We start from the raw sequence: 23837 nt of genomic DNA, 5'->3' as shown, positions 1-23837 counted from the left end.
CCATGCAGCTTAAATCCCATTACACTGGCTCACTCCTTATGTATTCTGTTTGTTTCTCCCATCCCTTTAGACTGTAAGCTCCATGAGCAGGGCCTTCCTTCCTCCTTACGCTTCTCATCACTTACTTCTCTTGCAGACCTGCTACACATCCTCCTTGGGCTCTCCTGTCATCTGTTTTTATTTTTTCAGGTGAACTAGACCTAACATTTGTGCCTACACTGACAGCTACAGGTTTTAGCTGATGCTGTACTTTTCATTTGCACACATTCCATCAGTGACTGTATCGAGATTTGTATGCTATTTGAATTGTTCTGTTTTACCCGGTATTGTCCTATAGTTTTGCTCTCTGTATGGCACTATAGAACACTTGTGGTGTTCTATAAATAAAATGTAGTAATAATAATAGGTCATGAAACTACCAGAATCTAATAGGACTTTCCTTCCAATGTAATAGTACACACTTGATGCATTTCTCTTGTTTAGAAAAAGCACCAAAGTTTGACTTACTCAAAAGGGGCATATACTTTCCCCAGTCACAATCCTTTGATATATGGGTTAATTTAAAACCATAAGAGAGCAACAAGAGACAATATTTTCTTATATGAAAGTTATGCTTGGACTTGATAGCATTATGGGCCTAAATAGAATCAGTGGGTCTCCAAACCCCATTAGAAATAGAAACACTTATAAAAAGAGCTAAAATGTTCTGTTGTCTTGCTTAAGACAGATTATGCTTATTGTGCTCATCAGTCAGAGACAGAACAACAAAATCCAACTTCTGGTCTGCTGTGATGTTCTCATGTTCATTAGCCTTCTCAAATACAGCAAAGAATAGCTCATACATCTTTTACAGTTAGGTCAGCACAATTTTGCATACTCATGTAGTATCCCCAAAGTTGCTAGATTATCAACAGCACAGTCTTTATAAAACTTGAAATATTTGGGGTTCAATGAACCATTTACTAATAACAACTTACTTAGTTATAACCTACTCATTTCAAAACCAAGTGAAGAACAGATTTTACTCATTTCAGTTTGATGATCCATAAACGTACAATGTCCATCTGGTTATTGCGAGTTCAACAAAATAAATCTTTATTCAAAATTTCAAATGAGTATTTGCAGTTTTATCATCCATATATCAAAAACAATACGTAATATTTGCTTTCCAATGAACAATAATAACCAATATTTATAGAATCAATTTAAGAAACAGTATCAAGAATAGAAATCTCTAAAAATATTTTTCTGAACAGTAAATTTACAACAAAAAATAAGGCATAAAATCAAATAAGTATAAGTATTTTACTTCAAAAGATGAGATACTTAGACTTATTTTATATTTGTATGGTTTATTTTTTAAGTTTTAAATTGTTTATTAGGATAAATATTTTTTGAAATAATAAAAGTACACAGACAATAAATTCAGCTTGTAAACTATGCATAATAGATTTATAGGTAATACATAAGTTACATTCATTTTTCAAACTTACATATATCTATTTAAAGTTGGTTCTACTTTGGCCTATGTAAGTGAAATATCTTTCAAGTAATAACTGTGTACTTTATAGTCTTATGCCTTCTCTATCTAACCCCACTTCTCCCATAAGGTAGTTGCTACAGTAAAGGAAAAAATATCGATATATAAAACAATATATAGAGCCTCTTGAACAGTATTTTCAGATACAGAAGTGGCTTGTTATAAATATTATTTTTCTATTAACATTTATTTTTATAGCAGCAATAATATGGGAACAAAACACTGATAAATCGAGACTGGGTAAAAATAGATATACAAAGCGGTATAAGGAGCCTGCTCACAAATTTACAATCTATAGCTTGCTATGCTTTTAAGAAAAAACAAAAGAATCTTCAAAGTTTCTAGAAAAAAAAAATATCCAGGTCAATAGTTAAATTTCTTGTGGATCCTTTGTAACTGTCTTGAACTGGTGTCTTCTCCACTGTCACTATCCCTCTATCACAAGTCAGTATTCATGCATACACTGGATAAATGCTCAACAAATAGAGGTGTCCTAATCTGCCAGGACTGCAAGAAAATAGGAAACATTATATGAAACCTGATATACAGTTGTCAGCAGCAGCTACAGAGGTACATTTATGTCTTCAGTTCTATACATCATGTTTCACTACATTTATAATCTATGTAGACCAAAACCCCCAATCCATATAAAGAAAACTCCAATATATTTATTTTTATGTACTACAGTATTTATTTATTGGAAAATTACTCTTATCAGTATACCTACTTCATAGAGGTAGGAAGACCCTGCTTGCAAATTTACAATCTATAGGGAGATAGGGATTGATACACAAGGATAGGTGCTATATATTGCATTTTGGTCCAGCCAGAATGCAGAGTTTCTTGGTGGGCTGTATAATCTGGTCACACAGGAATGTTGGCCAAAGATAAGAAGGATGTGAAAGAAAGACAATTTGTGAGGTTATATGTGTACTCTGAAAGGAAATGTAATTATATATGGTAGCTATGAAGGTTATGTGGGCAGTTCTGTGATCTTACATGGTGTGAATTTATTTATTAAGTTATTAGCATAACACACATATTTCACAGGGCTTTACAGAGAATATTTTGATCTTCACATCAGGCCCTACCCCAGTGGAGCTTACAATCTATGTTCCCTACCACATATACACACACACATACATTTGGGATAATTTTTTGTTGGAAGCCAATTGACCTACCAGTATGTTTTTAGAGTTTGGTAGGAAACCCATGCAAACATGGGGAGAACATACAAGCTCCACACACTGAACCTTGGCAGGAATTGAACCCAGGACGTCAGTGCTATGAGGCTGTGAAGCAAATCATTGTGCATTAGGTATAACCTTCAGAAAATTAAATGTTATGAAGGTCTTACTACCAAGTAGCAAATGTCAAAAACAAGCATTCGGTCTAACCAATTAAAATAATTGTGAAAAGCCTCCTCTCCTAACCCCCTTTGCTACCTCAAATCCCTATCTGTCCTCTTCTGTGAACATTTGGACAAAATAACATACTTGAATGCACTCCCTAAGCTTAGAGCAAACTTCATGTACAATGATGATGTTCATACAATGCTACTCACTGTGACAACCACTACTTTTGCTGACTACTATGCTGGTCCTTAAAATAGTGCATGAAGTCCCGATATACCTGTAACTTACAGTGGTGATCCTGTGCTTTAGAATTCTGCCATTGCTACAGTGCAATGATAATCAAAATTACAATTATACGCATGCTCACCTGCACTAGAATGACCAGGCAACTATTTAGCTGAAGGACGAACAGAGTAAATTACTTGAGGGTCTGGTAAACCTGAACCACCATCCAGACCACCTTCAGTTGAATCAGGACCACCTGCAACAGACAAATCGTCATCCATCACAACCTGAACACGTGGCACCGAGAAATATGCAGTGAGAAGAAATAAGAAAAAAATGATGCCCTACGATGGTGTTGATGTGCAGCAGAAGCAGCCCTGGACTATGCCTGGCTAGAGACATAGTAGTTAAAACTGGATGGCATAGGCCGATAGAATGTTGAAGGCATCAAAAGCCAAGCATGTAGGGCAAAATAGGAGTAGAAGCCACACTGATGGGGAATGATGGGAAGGAGGCACAAGACACTGTAAAAAAAGGTAAATGACTGAAGAGTAGGGGGCTTGACTATACAAACAAAAGGAAATACAGGAGGTAGACCAGGTGTGTAGGACAATAACATCCAGTGGAGTAGCACATGTGAATTCCCCAGAAGACCCACATTGAAGGAGAATTGAGAGCAGAGCTAAGGAACAGGGCTGAGGCTGCATCCTACTGCACAAGCACAGGGTATGGAGAGTAGTGCTAGACAAAAGCTGGAATGGGGCTCATCAAGAGGGGAAGTGGGGGAGCCCACCACTTACAGTCTATTCCTAATGGATAAATTGACCCTCTGGCATTGAACTGGTGTATAACTCAATTGGTTTAAATCAAATCTGCTGTGTTTTTACCTTCATTTGCAACAACCAAATAGATCTAAAATACAGAACTGTACTGCTAAAGCAATCCTCATCAAAAATGTCAACTAATGCAATATGTTGCTCCTGATTATAATCATCAAAAAAGATCTGCCAATAATAATGAAGAAATGTTTATAGCCATGTTACAATTAATGGTAACTGATGCTGATTGGGTTGATGTTTTATAGAATAATTTCTCATAATTACTATACATCAGTGCAATTTACTGTGTGCAGTATGTTGCAGAGCCCATAGTGTGTGTCTCACTGTCATTTGGTAGAGTAATACCTGCTGAATTTGGTGTAATGATAAATATAAATGACCCAGGCCAAGTTCCATAGTTATTGGCTGTAATTCCATTTCTTTTGGATCCACTATAACTGGTCTGGCCCTGAATCTTCCTCACTGTCACTTGTCCCACATCATTGGTTAGTAGTCCAGCATGGATTGCTGCTTGGCAAATGGAAGAATCCTAAAGACACCAATAAACTTAATATCATATCCATTTCACTCTGCATTTTGTTTGCTGCTGCTAAAAAAATTTGTTCTATAAAAAGTAAAGTACAGATTTCTCTTACATCGGTGTAGACATCAGTTCCCCAAATAGATTTTCCATTCTCAAGGCACCCAGAGGGACATTGGACACTAAGGAATGCAAATATCAATGTAGTTTATGAATTTCCAGAAGGTAACATTCATAACATAAATACTTTCCAAATTGTTTATCTAATTTATTTCAATTTGATAAAACATGATTGCAGAAAAGACTTACTCGGCAAAAAATTCTTCTATGTCTCTTGCAGTTGTTGAACAAGAAGCTTGTACTATAAGAGGAAAACATAACATCAGTCCTCTTGTAGAGATGTCAGCAGCAGTTACAAAGGTAGATATTCAGCATCATTTCTAGATATGGTGAAACATTCACTATAGTCATGGGCCATACACTGGAATTGTTTAGGCTGCTCCAGCCATTGTCCCACAGTCAATAACAGAGGCTAAGGATGATTTTTGAGCAGGAAGACCAAAGAGAAGCAGCAATCTCTGTGATATCATGTAGTTTGTGGCTTCTGGTTGGTCAATCTTTTACACCCTTTAAATATGGTGTACAGAACACCTCCAACAGCTATCTATGAGTGCTAGTCACATTACTCAATTGTACACCATTTAGTAATATAATGTAGTGTCATATATGCTATAGAATATAATATCTTAAAAGCATTACTAATTAATCGGAAAAACAAATTTTCTTTGTGACAAAAAATCAATAAAATTAAATATAAACATGTTGTTTTCCCCTTAAAAACACCAATTTGCTAATTTTTACCTACAGTAGACGAATTGAAAATTTAATTGAAGTAGAAAAAATTATTTCATATAGCCACAGAGCTAATGTATTAGCTGTTAGATACAATTATCAAAATATAACCAGCACTTTAGAAGCAGATAAATAGTACTGCTATCAGTCATCATGGTCACTACATACAGTATCTTTGAATTATCAAGAAAAGATACCCCACCTATAGGAGCATCTTTATATGGATCTATGTCTAATCTTGTTGCCACTATCTCATGATGTCCTTCTTATGCTTCCTTGCTACAAGCCCTTCCCTGTCTCCCATTTCTTGTTGTGAGGAATCTAAAATAAACTTTACTCTATACACATTTTTGGTGAACTGGTGCAGTACAGTATGTAAATGTATATGTCTTTAATTGAGCCCCTGTACATTTTAAGTGTAACTTTAAATTTGGTTCCTTTATTGTTAAAATTATTCACCTCCATAATAATACATTTAGTGATTTTTTTCTAAATTGTAAATAACATTGTAGATGTAGATAAAATAAAGGTTAGATATAGGAATCCTTGGAAATATATTACATTCTGTTCTTTATTTTTCTTGAATATAAACAACATAGATTTATAATGTAATCATTTTATGTAGTGTTAATGCCAGCTCCTGTTTAGATATTTAATTAGATTACTGCTGCCATCAACTGTCTAAAGTTATTGAATTATCATGATCTCTTTGAATGATTTAGAAAGTATCTAAAAAGCGCACGGTTAAGACTTCATCATGTTGCGATTCTAGTTAATTTGTGAAAATTTAATCTTGGAAGTGAATGACTTTTCTAAATTGACAGTAGATTGTAACTGAGATTTGTGCACATATACATACTCTATTTTTCCAATGCTACCCTTTTTCATCAAAGCAAAATAAAATATAATTTAATTTTGATACATTCTTTGTATTCTCTTTGTGAGCTTCTGCCAGTTAGAGGGGAAGGTGAATGATTTTTCTATTTAACCAGGACCTAACAGTAATCTAAAATATAACAAACTAAAAGTTGATATTGGCAATTGCAAGAACATATTTCAAAGTAATGATGACTATACTGTCAGTCTCTGAATTGTAGAACAACGGTTGGTAGTCTATGGCTCTCAAGGTGATATTGATCTGCAAGTACCAATGTACCCTGCAGGCAGCTTTTTGGGATGTGTCATGCTCATTCATGTTGATTTGAGAATGTCAACACTATTTGTATTGGAGACCTGTATATTATCCCAGCTGAGTGTCCTATGATGCTGTTCAGCCTTTTAAACCTTAAAGTTTCATTTTTAAAATAAGCAAAGTAGAGAATGGTGGCTACAGTTAGGGGTGGACATGGGGAGTGGAAACTGCTTCAGGTGCTGCACAAGATAATTTTATATGGATTAGTGATTGTGGACATTTTCTAAAATATAGTGAATGTGACACAGGAATCTACATTAAATATTACCATGTGCCTCCATATATTGCAAAAGTATAAAAACTGAATGTGCATTTTCCATACTATGTACACTAAATAATATTTTCTTTACTGTATATGATTCTTACCACAGAGCACATGCTAAATATTCACTTTATAAACCTCAATCAGTATAAATGTTTGCAGATAATCAGACAACTAGGTATATTTTCAATATATATTCAGCTATTTTCTAGAGAACCAATGCAGTGCTAATTTATGTAAAAAAAAAAGTTTGAAGCATAACATAAAGCAATCAGTGTAGTAACAGCAAGAGGCCACAAAAATGACTAATTAACACCTAGGTACAACACTGCAATGCTTTCATTTCTCAAATTTACATCAGTGTTACATACTGTGTGCAGTGTGGTATAGAGACCCTAGTTTGTCTCTCACAATCACTTGGTAGAGAAATACCTGGTGGTACTTGGGTAGCTTTTCCAGTAGGTTTATTCGATGCTATGAGAAATATATATGATCCAGGCCAATCTCCATAGTTTTTGCTTGTGATTCCATTTCTTGTGGATCCACTATAACTGGTCTGGCCTTGAATCTTCTTCACTGTCACTTGTCCCCCATGATTGGTTAGTAGTCCAGCATGTATAGCTGCGCGGCAAATGGAAGAATCCTAAAGACACCAATAGACACAATATCAGTTACATTTGACTCTGCATTTTGTTTGTAGCGGCTAAACTTTTTTATTCTATAAAAACTAAAAGCAAAGTACAGATATATCTTACATCTGTGTAGACATCAGTTCCCCAAATAGATTTTATGTTCTCACGGCACCCAGAGGGACATAGGACACTAAGGGATGCAAAAGTCAATATAGATTTTCAATTTCTTTGAAGTGACATTCATAACATTAATACATTCCAAAATTCTTTATTTATCTAATTTATTTTCATTTGATTTTAAGCAGGACTTACTCTGTAATAGATTCCTCTATGTCCCTTGCAGTTGTTGAACAAGATGCTTGTACTGAAAGAGAAACATTACATGAGACCTGGTAAAAAGATGTCAGCAGCAGTGACACAGAGGTAGATATAAAGCAACAATTCTAGACAAGGTGAAACATTCACTTTAGCCAAGGGCCATTCACAGGAACCCTTGGGGCTGCGTAAAGCCTTTGTTCTTCTCATGGCTCCATAATTTGTACCACAACTAATAACAGAATCTGAGGATAATATGTGAGCAATAAGACCATTGAGAAGCTATAAAACCTGTGATATCATTGAGTTTGTGGATTCTGGTTGGTCCTTCAATTCACGCTATTTAAAAGTAGTGACCAGAACAACTCCAACAGCGTCTGGGAGTGCTAAAGTCACATTACTAAATTGTACAACATACAGTAATTTATTAAAGTGTGATATATGCTACAAAGAATAGTGACTGGACAACGCTATTAATTAGTTTGAAAATCACCATTTCCATGTAATAAAAAATAAATATAATTAAATATAAACATATTTTAATATTATGCATTTTCAAAATTAGAGAGTAAGAGACTATTTTCTCATTCATAAAAATTATTTTAAATGTAGATTAAATTAAGGTTATATATTGAAACCCTTGGATAAAATGACATTCTGTTCTTTATTGTGCTTAAATATAAACAATATAGATTTATAATTTAAGTATTTTATGTAGTGTTAATGCCACATTGTGTTCATATTTTCTAATTAGAGTCTGCTGCAATCAACTGCCTAAATGTATTCAATCATAATGATCTATTTTTATGATTGGAAAGTATCTAAAAATTGTATGGTTGAGACTTCATTATGTGAAGTAATATGTGAAGTTTATCTTAGAAGTGAATAGCTTTCTAATTTGAGGATACATGGTAACTGAGATGTGTGCACAGATACAAACTCTATTGTTTGGATGCTATCCTTATTCATCAAAGCTAAGTAAAATATAATGTATTTTTGATACATGCTTTGTATTCTATTTGTGAGCTTCTGATAGCCAGTTAGAGGGGAAGGGTGAATGAGTTTTCCTTTTGTCTAAGACCTAAAAGTAATCTAAATAATGCCAAACTAAAAGTTGATATTGGCAATTGCAAAAACATCTTTCATAGTAATGAGCACTATACTCTCAGTCTCTGAATTGTAGGACAATGGGTGGTAGTCTATGGTTCTCCAGCTGATGTTGATCTGCAAGTACCAATGTACCCTGTAGGCAGCTTTTTGGGATGTGTCATGGTCATTCATATTGATTTGAGAATGTCAACACTATTTATCTTGGAGACCTGTGTATTATCCAAGTTGAGTGTCATTTGAGGCTGTATAGCTCCTTATACATTCAAGTTTTATTTTTAAATATGAAAAATAGAGAATGGTGAGTACAGTTTGAGTTGGACATAGGGAGTGGTAACTGCTTCAGTTGCTGCACCAGAGAATTTTTCCTGGCATAGTGATTGCTGCTACTTTCTGATATATAAAGAATGTGACACAGCAGTCTACATTAAATACTACCAAGTGACTAATTTTCCATGCTTTGTATATAAATAATATATTTTACTGTATATTATTCTTACCATAGTGCACATGCTAAATCTACACTTTTTAAACTTCAATAAGTATAATTGTTTGCAGATAATCATCCAGTAAGGTATATTTTCAATATATATTCAGATACTTTCTAGAGACCCAATGCAGTGGTAATGTACATCATAAAACAGAATTTGAATCATAACATAAAGTAGTGTAGTAACAGCAAATGGCCATAAAAACTTCTAATTAATACCTCGGTAAAATACAGCAATGCTTTCATTTCCCAACATTACATCAGTGCTATATACTGTGGGCAGAATGTTGCAGAGCCCATAGTATGTCTCTCACTATTACTTGGTAGAGGAATACCTGCTGTGAGAAATATAAATGACCCAGACCAAGTTCCGTAGTTACTGGTTGTTATTCCATTTCTTGTGGATCCACTATAACTAGTCTGGCCCTCAGTCTTCTTCACTGTCACCTGTCCCCCATCATTGGTTAGTAGTCCAGCATGGATAGCTGCTCGGCAAATGGAAGAATCCTAAAGATAACAATAGACACAATATCAAATACAAATTAATCCGCATTTACCTTTTGGTTGCAGCTGCTAAAAATTGTTGTTCTATAAAAAGTTAAGTTCTGATTTCTCTTACATCTGTGTAGATATCCGTTCCCCAAATAGAGTTTCCAGTGTCAAGGCACCCAGAGGGACATAGGACACTAAGAGATGCAAAAAGGAATATAATTGTTGAATTTCCAGAAATTATCATTCAAAACATATACACATTCCCAAATTCTTTATTTAGATTATTTATTGCCATTTGATAAAACTTGTGATTGTAGCTAGAACTTACTGTGCAACAGATTCTTCTGTGTCTTTTGCGGTCATTGAACAAGATGCTTGTACTAGAAAAGGGAAAACATTACATGAGAACTGATATAGAGATGTCAGCAGCAGTTACAGAAATGTAGATAGAAAAAGCACTATTTCTACAAATAGTGAAACATTCATTATACCCAAGGGCCATTCACAGGAGCCTTTGGGGTTGCACCATACCATTGTTTTTCTCATGGCTCCGTGGTTTGTCCCACAGCCAATAACAGAGGCTGAGGATGATGTGTGAGCAGGAAGTACAATGAGAAGCCACAATTCCTCTGATATCATGGAGTTTGTGGATTTGGTTGGTCCTCAAATTCACACCATGTAAATATGGTGAGCAGAAACACCTCCAATAGCTACCTGGGAGTGCATCACTTTACTACATTTTTACAACATCTAGTAATATAATGAAGTGACATATATGCTTTAGAGAATAGTGTCTTGACAGTCTTATTGTTAATGTAAAAGTCACATTTTCCATGTAACAAAAAAATAAATAAAATTATATATAAACATTTGTTGTTTTCCCCTTAAAAATCCAATGGGTATCTTTTTTCCTGCAGCAGTTAAATGGTCATTTTATTTAAGGAGCAAAGTTATTTAATATAGCCACAATACTAATGTACAAGCCACTGTCATCTAGAAAGAGGGGAGCTAAATTAATCTATACACAAAAACCATACCCATTTTTTATGCACTGATGCAGTATGTAAATATATATCTTATTCAAAAAAACACACCTATCCTTCTTTAAATGATCCCCTGTACACAAAAATGAAGGTATTATAACTTTAGATCTGATTCCATGTATTGTATAAATGACAGTATGTAACTCCAAATTAGATAATAAGTGAATATTTTTCCTATTCCTAAATAAGGCTATAGATTAAATACAAGTTATATATAGGGAGCTTTGGAAATTAATAAATCACATTATGTTCTTTATTTTGCTAGAATATAAACAATATAGTTCTTACATGTAATAATTACATGTAGTGGTGATGCCACATCCTGTTCATATTTTATAATTAGAGTACTGCTTCCATCTACTGTCTTTAAAATATTACATTATAATGATCTATTTTTGCCATTGAAAAAAATATCTAAAGCATGCATGGTTAAGACTTAATTGGATGAAAAGTATGTGGTATAAAAGATTGTCAAAGTAATGGTTGACAGTCAACATGTCGACACCAGATGGTGTTGGTACAGTAGGATGATTTTAGGGTTAGGGTTAGGCTGTCATGAGTGTTAAAGTTAGGATTAAGGTTAAGGTCAATACTTTCTCCAACTATGGACATCCACATGCTTGACATGCCACATGGACATATACAAACATCTCACAATTAATCATTTGCTGTCCTCCAAAACACTAATACCACTAACCAAACAATGGAAATAGTATTGAGGAATGTACAATGAGTTAAACGGTTATCTAACAAAGCAGCATTAATTTATATTTTAACTGCATGTTATATACAGTATGAATATCTTTTACCCATGTTGAAGCTTATTACATCATTTGACAAATGTAACAAACAAAGACAGTACATTATTTACCTTCAATGCACAGACTGAAGATACTCAACATCAGCAGAATGACAGTGGTCATTGTGTACAATGCTGCCATCTGTGACACTGGAAACAGGGAACTGTGAGATCACAAAACATTCCCAACTCCTTCCTATAAATACCCAAAGCATGTCCAACCCCTTCCACCCCTCCAAAAAAATGAAGCATGCCCAGCCCATTGTTTGAAGGAGGAGGTAATGGTGCAATACTCTGTCATTTTAGGCTGCTTTCCCTACCAATTCATAACCACAGATACTTCACTGGAATGTGCAAACTTAGATCTATGATGTACACTTTCTGCTCCTGTGCAAATACTCAGAGCACTGATAACATTGACTGTGGCAACTGGAGACTGTGATGTCTTGTGTTGGATTTAGCTCAGATCAAAAACTCTACAACATCTAATCATATAATGATAGTAACCTAAACCAAACAACACAACACAAAGTATCCTTTTCTGTACTTGTGCAGACACTCACAGCCCTGATAACATTGATAGCTGTTTACATTTGCTGAAGTTAAATGCTTACATGACAGCCAAAGCTTTTGTACTCACCACTATTACACAGGGTTACCAAGGATCTTTTGCAGCACAACAAATATTGAAATAATAGTATTGGATCTTTAACCACCATGAAGTTCATACTGCTTGATGGAAACATTACTTTTGCTAGTAACAGGGTAAATGTTATTATTTTATACAGGGCCTGATTCAGAATCACACGCTATACCGATATTCGCACAAACAGCAAATGTATTTTCTTGTGCACATTTGTCTGAGTCACAGCAAACGTGTCCTGATTTTATTTATACAGAGTTGCAGATCAAATTAAGGGGCATGGTAGCAGAAATGTAAGGGGGGTTCCAGGAAAGTGACGTAACAGGCATGTGGCTAAATAGACATAGAGAGATGTTGTACCTTATGGGAGTGTCACAGGCATTTGTGCAGAAAGTGGTTGTTTACAAAGATGCTGAACCACTAACCTAGAAAGCCATAGTCAGGTAGAGAAAATGCACCTGTCATAGGACTGGTGCAAGTTCTAATGGTGCGACCGATGGTGGCATCTAAGGACACACCAGAATGTAATGCAGCATCTTTAGATGCTGTGATCAGCGTCTCAGTCTCTACTCATTCAGAAACACGGATGTTCACCATGGAAAGGCTTTGTAGTGGTACTAGCATAAAGTCGCAGACACACAGATGTACACCAGGCAAAGGCTTTGTTGTGGTACTAGCATAAAGTCGCAGACACACAGATGTACACCAGGCAAAGGCTTTGTAGTGGTACTAGCATAAAGTCGCAGACACACAGATGTACACCAGGGAAAGGTTTTGTAGTGGTATTAGCATAAAGTCACAGTCACACAGATGTACACCATGGAAAGGCTTTGTAGTGGTATAAGCATAAAGTCACAGACACACAGATGTACACCAGAGAAAGGCTTTGTAGTGGTACTGTATTAGCATAAAGTCACAGACACACAGATATACACCAGGGAAAGGATTTGTAGTGGTATTAGCATAAAGTCGCAGACACACAGATGTACTCCAGGGAATGACTTTGTAGTGGTATTAGCATAAAGTCGCAGACACCCGCATGTACACCAGGGAAAGGCTTTGTAGTGGTATTAGCATAAAGTCACAGACACACAGATGTACACCAGGGAAAGGATTTGTAGTGGTATTAGCATAAAGTCGCAGACACCCGCATGTATACCAGGGAAAGGCTTTGTAGTGGTATTAGCATAAAGTCACAGACACAACTGCAGCAATAATTGAAAGGACAGCCACAACTTCTAGATTTATAGCACTTTCCACACTCTGGATAAGTATGCAGATGCTTATATTATTAACTTCTGGAATAATTTTCTTGAATTCATCTTATTTAAGAACCTAGTTAGAAAAAATAAAAATTAGACACAAAAAATGCTGGTACTGCATACCCCTGAGTACCACCATGATCTTGTATTTATAAAGTGCTGGCAGTGCTGTATAATTGAAAACTTTCACTATTACTGCCATTAAAGGAACAATTTATTTAATTTATTTATTTATTTAATCCTTCCTCATACAGTGTTGCTAAAGGGAGTTGTTCTCCTTTTTGCTAGTTTCAATTATTTGGGCCTGATTCAGCATGGATCACAATTGCAACTGCATACGTAGATCAGCTGATGGTACGATAGTGTCTGTCCATTTGACTGCTGTTGCGTGGGCATGTATGCAGGGGCTCCGAGAGGGTGGGGGAGCGGGTACTATTTACCCGGGCCCGGGCTTCCTGAGGGACCTGGCGCCGCCCCCACAGCATCCCAGCACACAGTGTGTGCTGAGCTCTAGTGGGAGCCTGCTCCTGGCTGCTGAGTAGCAGCCACAGCAGTCTCCTGTGAATGTGGGGGGGATCGATCGCGCCGCCTCTGGCTTTGCACCCAGAAAAAGTGTGTTTGTATATTTTTTAATAAAGGGGGCATAGCCACGCCTCCTGTGATTAGGCCACACCCCCTTCTGTACCTGGGCCCGACAGGGCTCTCTACTGCCCTGGGCATATGCAGCTTGTGTGCTCACTGCGTGCAATGAGACTTGCAATTTCTGAGACAGGTCAGAGCTGTTGTAATTATGCATGAGGGTCTGATGTTACTCAATGTTACTGATATGTACACAAGACTGCGAGGTATTATGGATGTTAGAAAGCGGTAGTGGATGTCTCTATGCTGGCTGAGCGGTTGCAAACATTAGCATTTTTTGTAGTAGAACTGCGTGCAGTTATGCAGCCATTACCACAGTAGCGATCCATGTTGAATCAGGCTCTTTTTTATCAGTTTGACACTATTTTTTTTTTATATCCACTTAGAGGAATAATCACATCCAAAATGTAAATTTCAGACTTCTGCTAAATATTGCATTCCCTTAAAACTCAAAAATGAGAGAGGTTCTAAAATTTATATAGAGAAGCAGATGTAGCTTTGATAGATCAATTATTACCTCCTAAAATATATATATATTTTTAATCCAACTTGAAAAAGCATTCTAAGCCTAAATATCCAAAATACTGCACATTGGCAAAACTTTTTATATCTGTTGCCTGCTCTATTGGTTATAAGACTAAATTCAGTTACAGATACAGTTGTTTCAGAAATTTTAGAATTTCCCAGATAAAACTTCCTTAAATGTTTAGGAATTATATGAGGGTATACAAAATGTATTTGCATTGTATGATGAGAAAATGGTGTGACTTAGACAAACGCCATGGAGAGCTACTTTTGCATTTTAGCATAAAATATTTTTCCCTCAATATTTTCTCTCAATCGTGGAAGTGTAAATTTGCATGATGATGCATGGCAAAATTCATGGTGCAGCTCAATCATATTAGTCTCAGTCTCTTGCCTTTTTTCTCAGATTAGCATATTTGTTTGCACTGATATAGAAAGTAAGTACACCAGGGGTTTATACGGTGCTTTTATCATGTTAACAGTGCAAAAAGAGAAATTATGTAAAATATTGAGTGAAAAGGGCTCAGTGATATTTTTATGATGTGCCAAACATGGTTATTTGGTGCAATTTGACAATAGGTGTATGTGAACACATCTGTATATATTACATTACAAATATTAATTATTAAATATGAATGTTAAATATTTCATTGACAAATTGACATTATTTAAAGCAAAATTTTATTAGCACTTTTTGTGTTTTCGAAAAAAATTATGGCTATATTACATTACAAATATTTACTAGTATAACTCTTTAAGATTTCTTTGACAAAATTACAATATTTAAAGCAAGACATTATAATAATTTTTTTGAGTTTTGTAAAATGTATATGCCTATATTGCTCTGTGCAGAAAACCTTTAGTCTCTACTGTTACATTAAACTGTGATATTGTTTGCTCAAGCACCAGACACAACATACAGTTTTCCACAAGTGATCTTCACCAGGGCTGGATTAAGGCTATGGGGATCACAGGACACTTAAATAAATGTTAATCCCTATGTTCTAAAATTAAGAGTCAATTATATTCATTCACAAGAGATAATTATTTTTAAATATTAAAATGACTATCAGACCTTTTACATAATTTAATAAATATTTATTTAATACAATAGTGCAAAAGCTACTTTTTTAAATGTTCCTTTTGCACTGTTACAACTGGACACATCTGTATAATGGGTGCAGAGTGTATGGGGCACACAGGCCGCTGGATCAAGGGAGTGCACATTGCACACCTGCACCAATACTGTAGATAATTCTTACCTGTTCATAGTCACCACAGGGGGAACAAGAATGAAAAACAAGGCTCGTCAGGCCCAGGTGTTTCCCATGTGCCCTGTATAAGGCCCAACATGCCCTGCCATCTGTATGTCCTTTTTGGTGGCCCTCTCATCTGTAAGTCCAATATTATGTCCCCCAACAGTATTGTGCCTCCATCTGTATATCTTGTATTGTGCTCCCCCATCACCTGTTTGATCTCTATTACGTTCTTTTCCAACACTGGAATCCAGCCTTTCCAATGGTTCTGGATATTAAAGTCTTTTTTTATATTTGTTTATTTACATTATATAATAATATCTATCTATCTATCTATCTACACATTATATGAATATACTATAAATGTATTTCTATTTTTTTTATTTTTGTTGGTGGGACTGACAGAAGTTGTACACTAAAAGCACATGTTGTCTGTGCCTCTATTATAAAGATACATGTTACACCAATTTAAACATGCATGGGACAGACATAAGGATATCCTTCAGAAGAAGTAAGAATCAATAAGGGTTGAGGTAACAATATGTTTAAAAATGGGGCAGAGTAGATGAGCTAAGTGCTTCTTATCTACCATCAAATTCTATGGGCAGAATTCAATTGTATTCGCAACCCGCATCTCCCGTCTAAAGTGACAGGAGATCGCGGGCCGCTATGCAATTGTCCAAGATTTTCGTGCTGATCGCGCCAATAGAGGTCAGTTTTAGCCGCGTAAAGCAGCTAAACCCGACCAAAGTGCTGGGCGCGATCACGAAAAGTGATGTTTGGGTGCCCAAACATGTCCCTTTTCGCACATTTCAGCTCTCATCCCCCAGGGGCTGCGAGCTGAAATGTAGCACTGGCAGCTCATCGTGCCCGACAGGAGCAAGAATTGAAAAGCTTCGTCGGGCACGATAGGGGCTAGTAAGAATTGAATTCCGCCTTATGTGTCTATGTTTCTATCAATGTCTATTCAGTTATATTTAGACTTTTTGTGATTTAAGTAATTTACTATATAAATGTTTAACTATATTTAGAATGCACTGATATGTTAGCATTCTGTATATATTTTAACAACACATGAAAAGTTTTTTGTAAAATGGCATAACTATTTACTGAATCTTTGTTAGTTACTAGAGAAAGTGCTATTGTGTTGGCTCCAATGAGTCTGTTAGTATGTATTTAATGACAATGGGAGAGAGAGCATAGAAAATAATGGAGTGGCTCCTTTGAATTGACTGAAAATGCCCAACTATATTTGTTACATGATTTTTAATGTCATAGCTGCAAAATCTGTTTAGAGGTAAATGCTTTGGACACATGTTCTGGTAAACAGAAACATCATGTGAATTTTTTTGATAATAAAAAATTACATTGAAATACTTTTATATACTATTGTAAAAAAATAATTATTTAATAAGTATTTGTATCACGAGTGACCGATGAAATAGCTTAAACTTGATACCATTATATGTTATAAATAAAAACAGAAGATATTGAACATTAAATATTTTTCATCACAGATTGTAATTATTAATATTTTTGTAAGTCATATAACTATATACATTTGGCATAAACACAATTAACATGCATAACACATTACATTTAAAATTAAATTATAGATAGATTTTTCATTAAATGAATACTGTATATGTGCAAAAAAAACATCTATAATATTAATATCCCATGTGTTAGCATTTTTTTTAATAATATCATAATGGTGGAGGCTTCCACTGAAATACTATGTTTATTTGAAAATGTATTTACTTTTAAGTAAATAAAGTTTACTTGTAAGTGCAGATCAATTGAGTGCCCTCATTTTTAAAAATAATATGTATATATCCGATTAGAAAGGGTGGGGTGTCCCTTGCTCCAAATTATTAACAAAAATCATGCTTTAATCAATGTGTCACTTTGTGGGTGATAATAGCAATATATTGCCTGTCCATTTTGATTACACTATGTTCCTAGCCATATATTAGGTAACCAAATTATACCATTATTTACTTGTAATTTGATCTAGATTGAATATAATTATTAATGCATTCTATACTGTGTGATTTTGCTATATGTCCTTAGTTATTTGTCTATTTTAATATTTTACTATATCTATTCTTAACTATCCTTTAACTCATCACAATTATATATATACCACATATACTCCCAAGTCATAGTTGTGCATATTATTAGCAATGAAACTTGATTCATTCATTTGACAAATTCAAATAACAAAATGTTTGATATTTAACCTTATTTAAATATGCAGATTAAAAATCTAGCATTAGGTCATCATAGAAATTATATTATATTAAATAGGTATAAAATAGTGTCATATCCTTATTCGGTATGATCAATAATACTTTTAAGTAATTACTATATATTGCTACCTAACCTCTGTAGTTATATAACATTATATGTCATATTTATGGAATGGTCAAGATGTTAATATAATGCATTATTAATAATTTGAATATTGCTCACTTCAGAAATCAATACATGAACTTGTTTTTTTTGTCAATTTAAGGTATTTGAGGGCAGGTAATCTGAAAAACTTTTCTTAAATTTTGTTATCCTGTGCACTTACTAAGCTATAGGAGATGATCAAGGTATAACACAGTTTATTGAATGTAGATCCGGAGATTGTCTGGCAAATGTGGCTAAATATATTTGAAGTAAATATATTAGTTAATGAAAGGTTGTAATATATGAATGATGCCAATCTAACTATTGGGCATGAACATGTTAATTATCTCACTATTGTTTTGAAATCCTTTTCCAAACAGTTAGGAGACATGGGCTGATTACAATGACCCTGGATAATAATTATCTGTGCAAAGAAAGCAGAATATATAGGTAAACCTTTATTTCCCTAACTCATGTCTGCATATAGATTAATTTAACTATGTACTGAACTACTGCACTTAGAAGTATATTTTGTGAATACAAATACCACAGGGAATGCAATTTGGAGTATGGACCTTAAAGTGTTTTTTATAAAAAATGATGGTTTTATTATTGTCAAACAGAGATGGCAAGTTTAGGAAACCTAACATAAATGAATATAGTATACCAAAATATGTAGACATTTTACTTATTACAGAATTATTTTTTAATCTAAATATATTAATATATAATTATTCAAAAAATCTAAAAAAATTATGAGTTTGGATCAAAAAGAAATCAAGTGGAATAATATATATATATATATATAATATATATATATATATATACATATATATATATATATATATATATATATATATATATTTATATATATATATATATATATATATATATATAATATATATATATGTGCAAATGGTCAGGCACTTCAAGCAATAAAGATAACCCTGACCGGTGCCCTCACAGCAGGGAAGCAGCATATACAGAGATCAGATATATATATACAAAGTTAGAAATCCTCTGCACTCGCCACTCCCAGATTTGGAGTGCAGAATTGCACTCGCCATTCCCAGGCATGGGGTGCAAGTGGCTTGTGACCATATTGCTTAAATAAATGAAAACAGAAAACTCAGCACCCACCAGTGAGTGCTGAGCTTTCTGCATATATACATACATTTTACTAGCCATTTATTATATATATATATATATATTCAAATTAGGGATGAGCGGGTTCGGATCTGAAATCCGAACCCCCCCAAGCCCCCCCGATCCGAGGCTGATCCAAGTCAGGCTCGATTTTTCCCACCTGACTCGGATCTGAAATTGAGGCAAAACGTCATCATCCAACCTTTCGGGTCTCGGGGGTTTTGGATTCTATATAAGGTACCCGCGTCGGCGCCATTTTTTCACTCGGCTGTGGACAGTGAAGAGGGAGGGTGGGAGTTAGGGCTGGCTGGGCTGTGTAGTGTAGTGTAGTGCAGTCTAGTGTTGTGCTGTGCTGCGCTGTGCTGCTGTTGTCCATAGGAGCTGTGTCCACTCCTCCAAAGTCCATAGGGGCTGGCTGTGTTGTGCTGTGCTGCTGTTGTCCATAGGGGCTGTGTCCACTCCTCCAAAGTCCATAGGGGCTGGCTGTGTTGTGCTGTGCTGCTGTTGTCCATAGGGGCTGTGGGCCTGATTCAGACCCGCTCGCGAGCGCTTTGCACTCGCAAGTGGGTAGATGGTGCCCTAGTGTGTATGCGCACGATGGAGGTAGCTCCGTCGTGCACATGCGCGTGACCCGGCTAGAGACGAGCTCTCCGTCGCTCCGGGTCTCGCACCAAAGGGGTCATGCTGTCGAAGGTGAGTGACAGCACGCCCCCTTTGGATGGCGTGCCAGGGGCGTGGCTGCCAGATGGAGGCGTTCCTATGGGAATGCCTACCGTCTGGGTCCGGCCCCACTGACATCACTAGTGATGTCAGTGGGAGTGATTTTGGCTCTGATAGAGCCAAAATTACTCCAGGGCTTGCGGTCACCGAGACCTTACCACAGGGTCTCATCGCAAGCCCGATGGTCACGATGGTCTTGACCATCGTGACCATCATCATGGACGCTCGCATAAGCTGTGCGTCGTAACCCACAGCTATGCAAGCGTCCAGGAGGACGCTCCAAAAAACCCCCAAATGCCCTGATTCAGAGCGGGCGCTCGTTCAGAGCATCCGGCTCTGAATCAGGCCCTGTGTCCACTCCTCCAAAGTCCATAGGGGCTGGCTGGGCTGTGTTGTGCAGTCAGTTGTCCATAGGGGCTGTGTCCACTCCAAAGTCCTGTGCAGTGTCCCAGTCCTAAAGGGGTGCTGTAGTGTTGTCCAGGGGGTGCTCTGTCCATCAGGGGTGCTCCCCCCAAGTGCAAAAAAAAATATTTTTTTTCTGTGTTTGTGAATTGTGAGCGCAGTAGCCACACGTGCATCAACAAAGTAGCGCCAAGTGTGTGCCTGTGTCATAAGTAAAGGGCCAGCTGGCTGGTCCATTAAAGGGTGCTGTAACCCCCAAAGTGCACTCCAAATAAAATAAAAAATATTTTCTGTGATTGTGAATTGTGTGCACTGTGGCTGCAGATGCATCAACAAAGGAGCAGCGCCAAGCGTGCACCTGTGTCCCATAAGTAAAGGGCTGGCTGGCATGCTGTATCCCCCAAAGTGCACTCCAAAAAAAATAAAAAAATATATTTTTTTGTGTTTGTGAATTGTGTGCGCAGTAGCCGCACATGCATCAACAAAGTAGCGCCAAGCGAGCGCATGTGTCATAAGTGAAGGGCCAGCTGGCTTTACTGTTAAAGGGTGCTGTAACCCCCAAAGTGCACTCCAAACAAAATAAAAAAATATTTTCTGTGTCTGTGAATTGTGTGCACTGTGGCTGCACGTGCATCAACAAAGGAGCAGCGCCAAGTGTGCGCCTGTGTCCCATAAGTAAAGGGCCGGCTGGCTTGTCCGTCAAAGGGTGCTGTAACCCCCAAAGTGCACTCCAAAAAAAAATAAATTCTTTTTTTTTTGTCTTTGTGAATTCTATGGGCTGTAGCTGCACCTGCATCCTCAAAGCAGCAGCGACAAGCGTGTGTCTGTCTGTTGAAGGGTGGTGTAACCCCCAAAGTACCTCCACAAAAATTTAAAAAAATATTTTTTTTCTGTCTTTGTGAAATGTATACGCAGTAGCCGCACCTGCATCCTCAAAGCAGCAGCAACAAGTGGGCATCTGTCTGTTAAAGGATGGTGTAACCCCCAAAGTGCGCTCCAACCACAATAAAATAATCTTCTTTTTTTCTGTGTTTGTGTGTGAAATGTATGCACAGTAGCCGCACCTGCATCCTCAAAGCACCAGTGACAAGCGTGCATCTGTCTATTAAAGGGCGGTGTAACCCCCAAAGTACACTCCAACCAAAATAAAATAATCTTCTTTTTTTTCGTGTTTGTGTGTGAAATGTATGCGCAGTAGCTGCACCTGCATCCACAAAGCAGCAGTAACAAGCGTACGTCTGTCTGTTAAAGGGTGGTGTAACCCTCAAAGTGCACTCCACAAAAAATAAAAAATTCTTCTTTTTCTTTCTGTTTGTGAATCGTGTGGGCTGTAGCTGCACCTGCATCCTCAAAGCAGCAGCAACAAGCGTGCATCTGTCTGTTAAAGGATTACATCGGTGACAGCATCCAAATAGGCATGTCAGACAGTCCGTACCTGTACTAGCAGGAAAAAGAGGCAATTTGGAGTCCCCTGTACAAACTGGCTCTATTTTTACCTGAGTTGCCCCCCCTCCAGTGTGTAGTCCGAAAGAGTGTTTAGTGCAGCCGGGAACATTGTCAGCGAAAGGCGTAGGAGGTTGCTTCACAAAATGTGGAGAAGATGATGTTCATAAAAATGAATTATCAACTCTTCCAGGAAGACCAGAACCCATAATGTATAGAGGGACCTGTGGTGGTGGATTCCAGCGGGGACGAATTAATACTCTGTGAGAAAGAGGATGTATACAACACTGAAGAGGGTGAGGAATCAGTGAATGAGAAGGAGGAGGACGACATCTTGCCTCCGTAGAGCCAGTTTGTGCAGGGACATATTAATTGCCAGCTTGTTTTGTGGGGGCCCAAACGAACCAATCATTTCAGCCACAGTCATGTGGCAGACCATGGCGCTGAAATGACTGGTTTGTTAAAGTGTGCATGTCCTATTTATACAACATAAGGGTGGGTGGGAGGGCCCAAGGACAATTCCATCTTGCACCTCTTTTTTTTCTTTGAATTATGTACTGTTTGGGGCCTAGTTTTTCAAACTGCCATCCTGTCTGCCACTGCAGTGTCACTCACTAGATGGGCCACGTGGTTGTGCCGCCCACTTGTGTCGTTAGCATAGTCATCCAGCTACCTCGGTGAAACCTTTAGGACATAAAAACACTATTATGTGAGGTGTTCAGAATAGACTGGAAATGAGTGGAAATTAAGGTTATTGAGGTTAATAATAGCATAGGAGCAGAAAAACCAACACATTCTGTGATTTTAGCTGTTTTTATGCTTTTTTAAAAAAAAATATAGATCCAAAACACAAAACCCAGAACCCAAAACACAGAAGGGTGGTTTTGGCAAAACCAATACAGATCCAAAACATGAAGAAAGATCCAGATCCAAAACCAAAACACAAAACATGAAAAGTGGCCGGTGCACACCCCTAATTCAAATATGTGTGTGTATATATATATACCATACAAAAATAAATGGCAGATACAATCTGTATCTGTATGTGGAGTCCTGATGACGGGGGAAACGTTTGACTAATACAGCGGTGATATTTTTTCTACTTGCCGTCTCTGAGTACCATTTTTTTTTGTATGGTATTCTCATGTGAATTTGTGCATCGGAGTATGCAGTTGGAAAGTAGAGTGCCAGCATATTGAGATTCTTTGTATAAATATATATATATATATATATATATATGTATATATTTCTGCATGGTAATTTTTTCATATTTTTTAGTGTTGGAGTGGCCACTGTTCAACCAGTATTGTGCTCACACTATTTTTCGGTATTATTTAACATGTGTCCTGGTGCCATTGTTTTTGTGTTTTCTATTATTATTTATTATTTTTTTATTTGTATTGTGCCTTAACCTGTAAGACCTTGTTATGTTTGGTGATGGGAACGAATGTTTAATTATGTCCCTTGTGTACCAGTCAGTTATTACCCTCGTGGATCCTGACCCGGGTAGTCATTGCTTTTTCATGTAATCTTAGGTATGCCTCAGGGGTTAATATTTCACTGTTAGTGTGTTTGTCTTATTGCTTTGTTGTTGCCTTTGGTTTCCAAGGAGACCACGCAGGGCTCCATGATGAGCACATCCTGGCCTGGGTTACCATGGGGAATTGGTACGAAATACCGCCGGTTTGATTCCTGGCAGCGCCTGGCCAACAAAAGCAGAGTTCCCGGCAGTGGAAGCCCG

At 36.7% G+C, this 23837-nt stretch overlaps 1 protein-coding gene across 1 annotated transcript in view; it reads right to left on the bottom strand.

Moving 5' to 3' along the window:
• Positions 1-3284: 3284 nt before the first annotated feature.
• The window catches only part of LOC148506141 (uncharacterized), a 121937-nt gene continuing 101384 nt past the window's right edge, over positions 3285-23837 (bottom strand). The window contains exons 17-26 of the mRNA XM_088447193.1: positions 10150-10201; positions 9949-10015; positions 9611-9836; positions 7730-7775; positions 7541-7607; positions 7218-7428; positions 4789-4840; positions 4595-4661; positions 4305-4488; positions 3285-3376 (exon numbers count right to left, since the gene is read on the bottom strand). Coding sequence (XP_088303319.1) covers positions 3285-3376; positions 4305-4488; positions 4595-4661; positions 4789-4840; positions 7218-7428; positions 7541-7607; positions 7730-7775; positions 9611-9836; positions 9949-10015; positions 10150-10201 — 1064 coding nt within the window. The remainder of the gene's footprint in view (positions 3377-4304; positions 4489-4594; positions 4662-4788; positions 4841-7217; positions 7429-7540; positions 7608-7729; positions 7776-9610; positions 9837-9948; positions 10016-10149; positions 10202-23837) is intronic.

This window comes from Taudactylus pleione, unplaced genomic scaffold (assembly GCF_031769625.1).
Source record: "Taudactylus pleione unplaced genomic scaffold, aTauple2 ptg000423l, whole genome shotgun sequence".
NCBI lineage: Eukaryota > Metazoa > Chordata > Amphibia > Anura > Myobatrachidae > Taudactylus > Taudactylus pleione.
The sequence above is the reverse complement of the archived record's forward strand: the minus strand, read 5'-3'. Positions and strand labels throughout refer to the sequence as shown.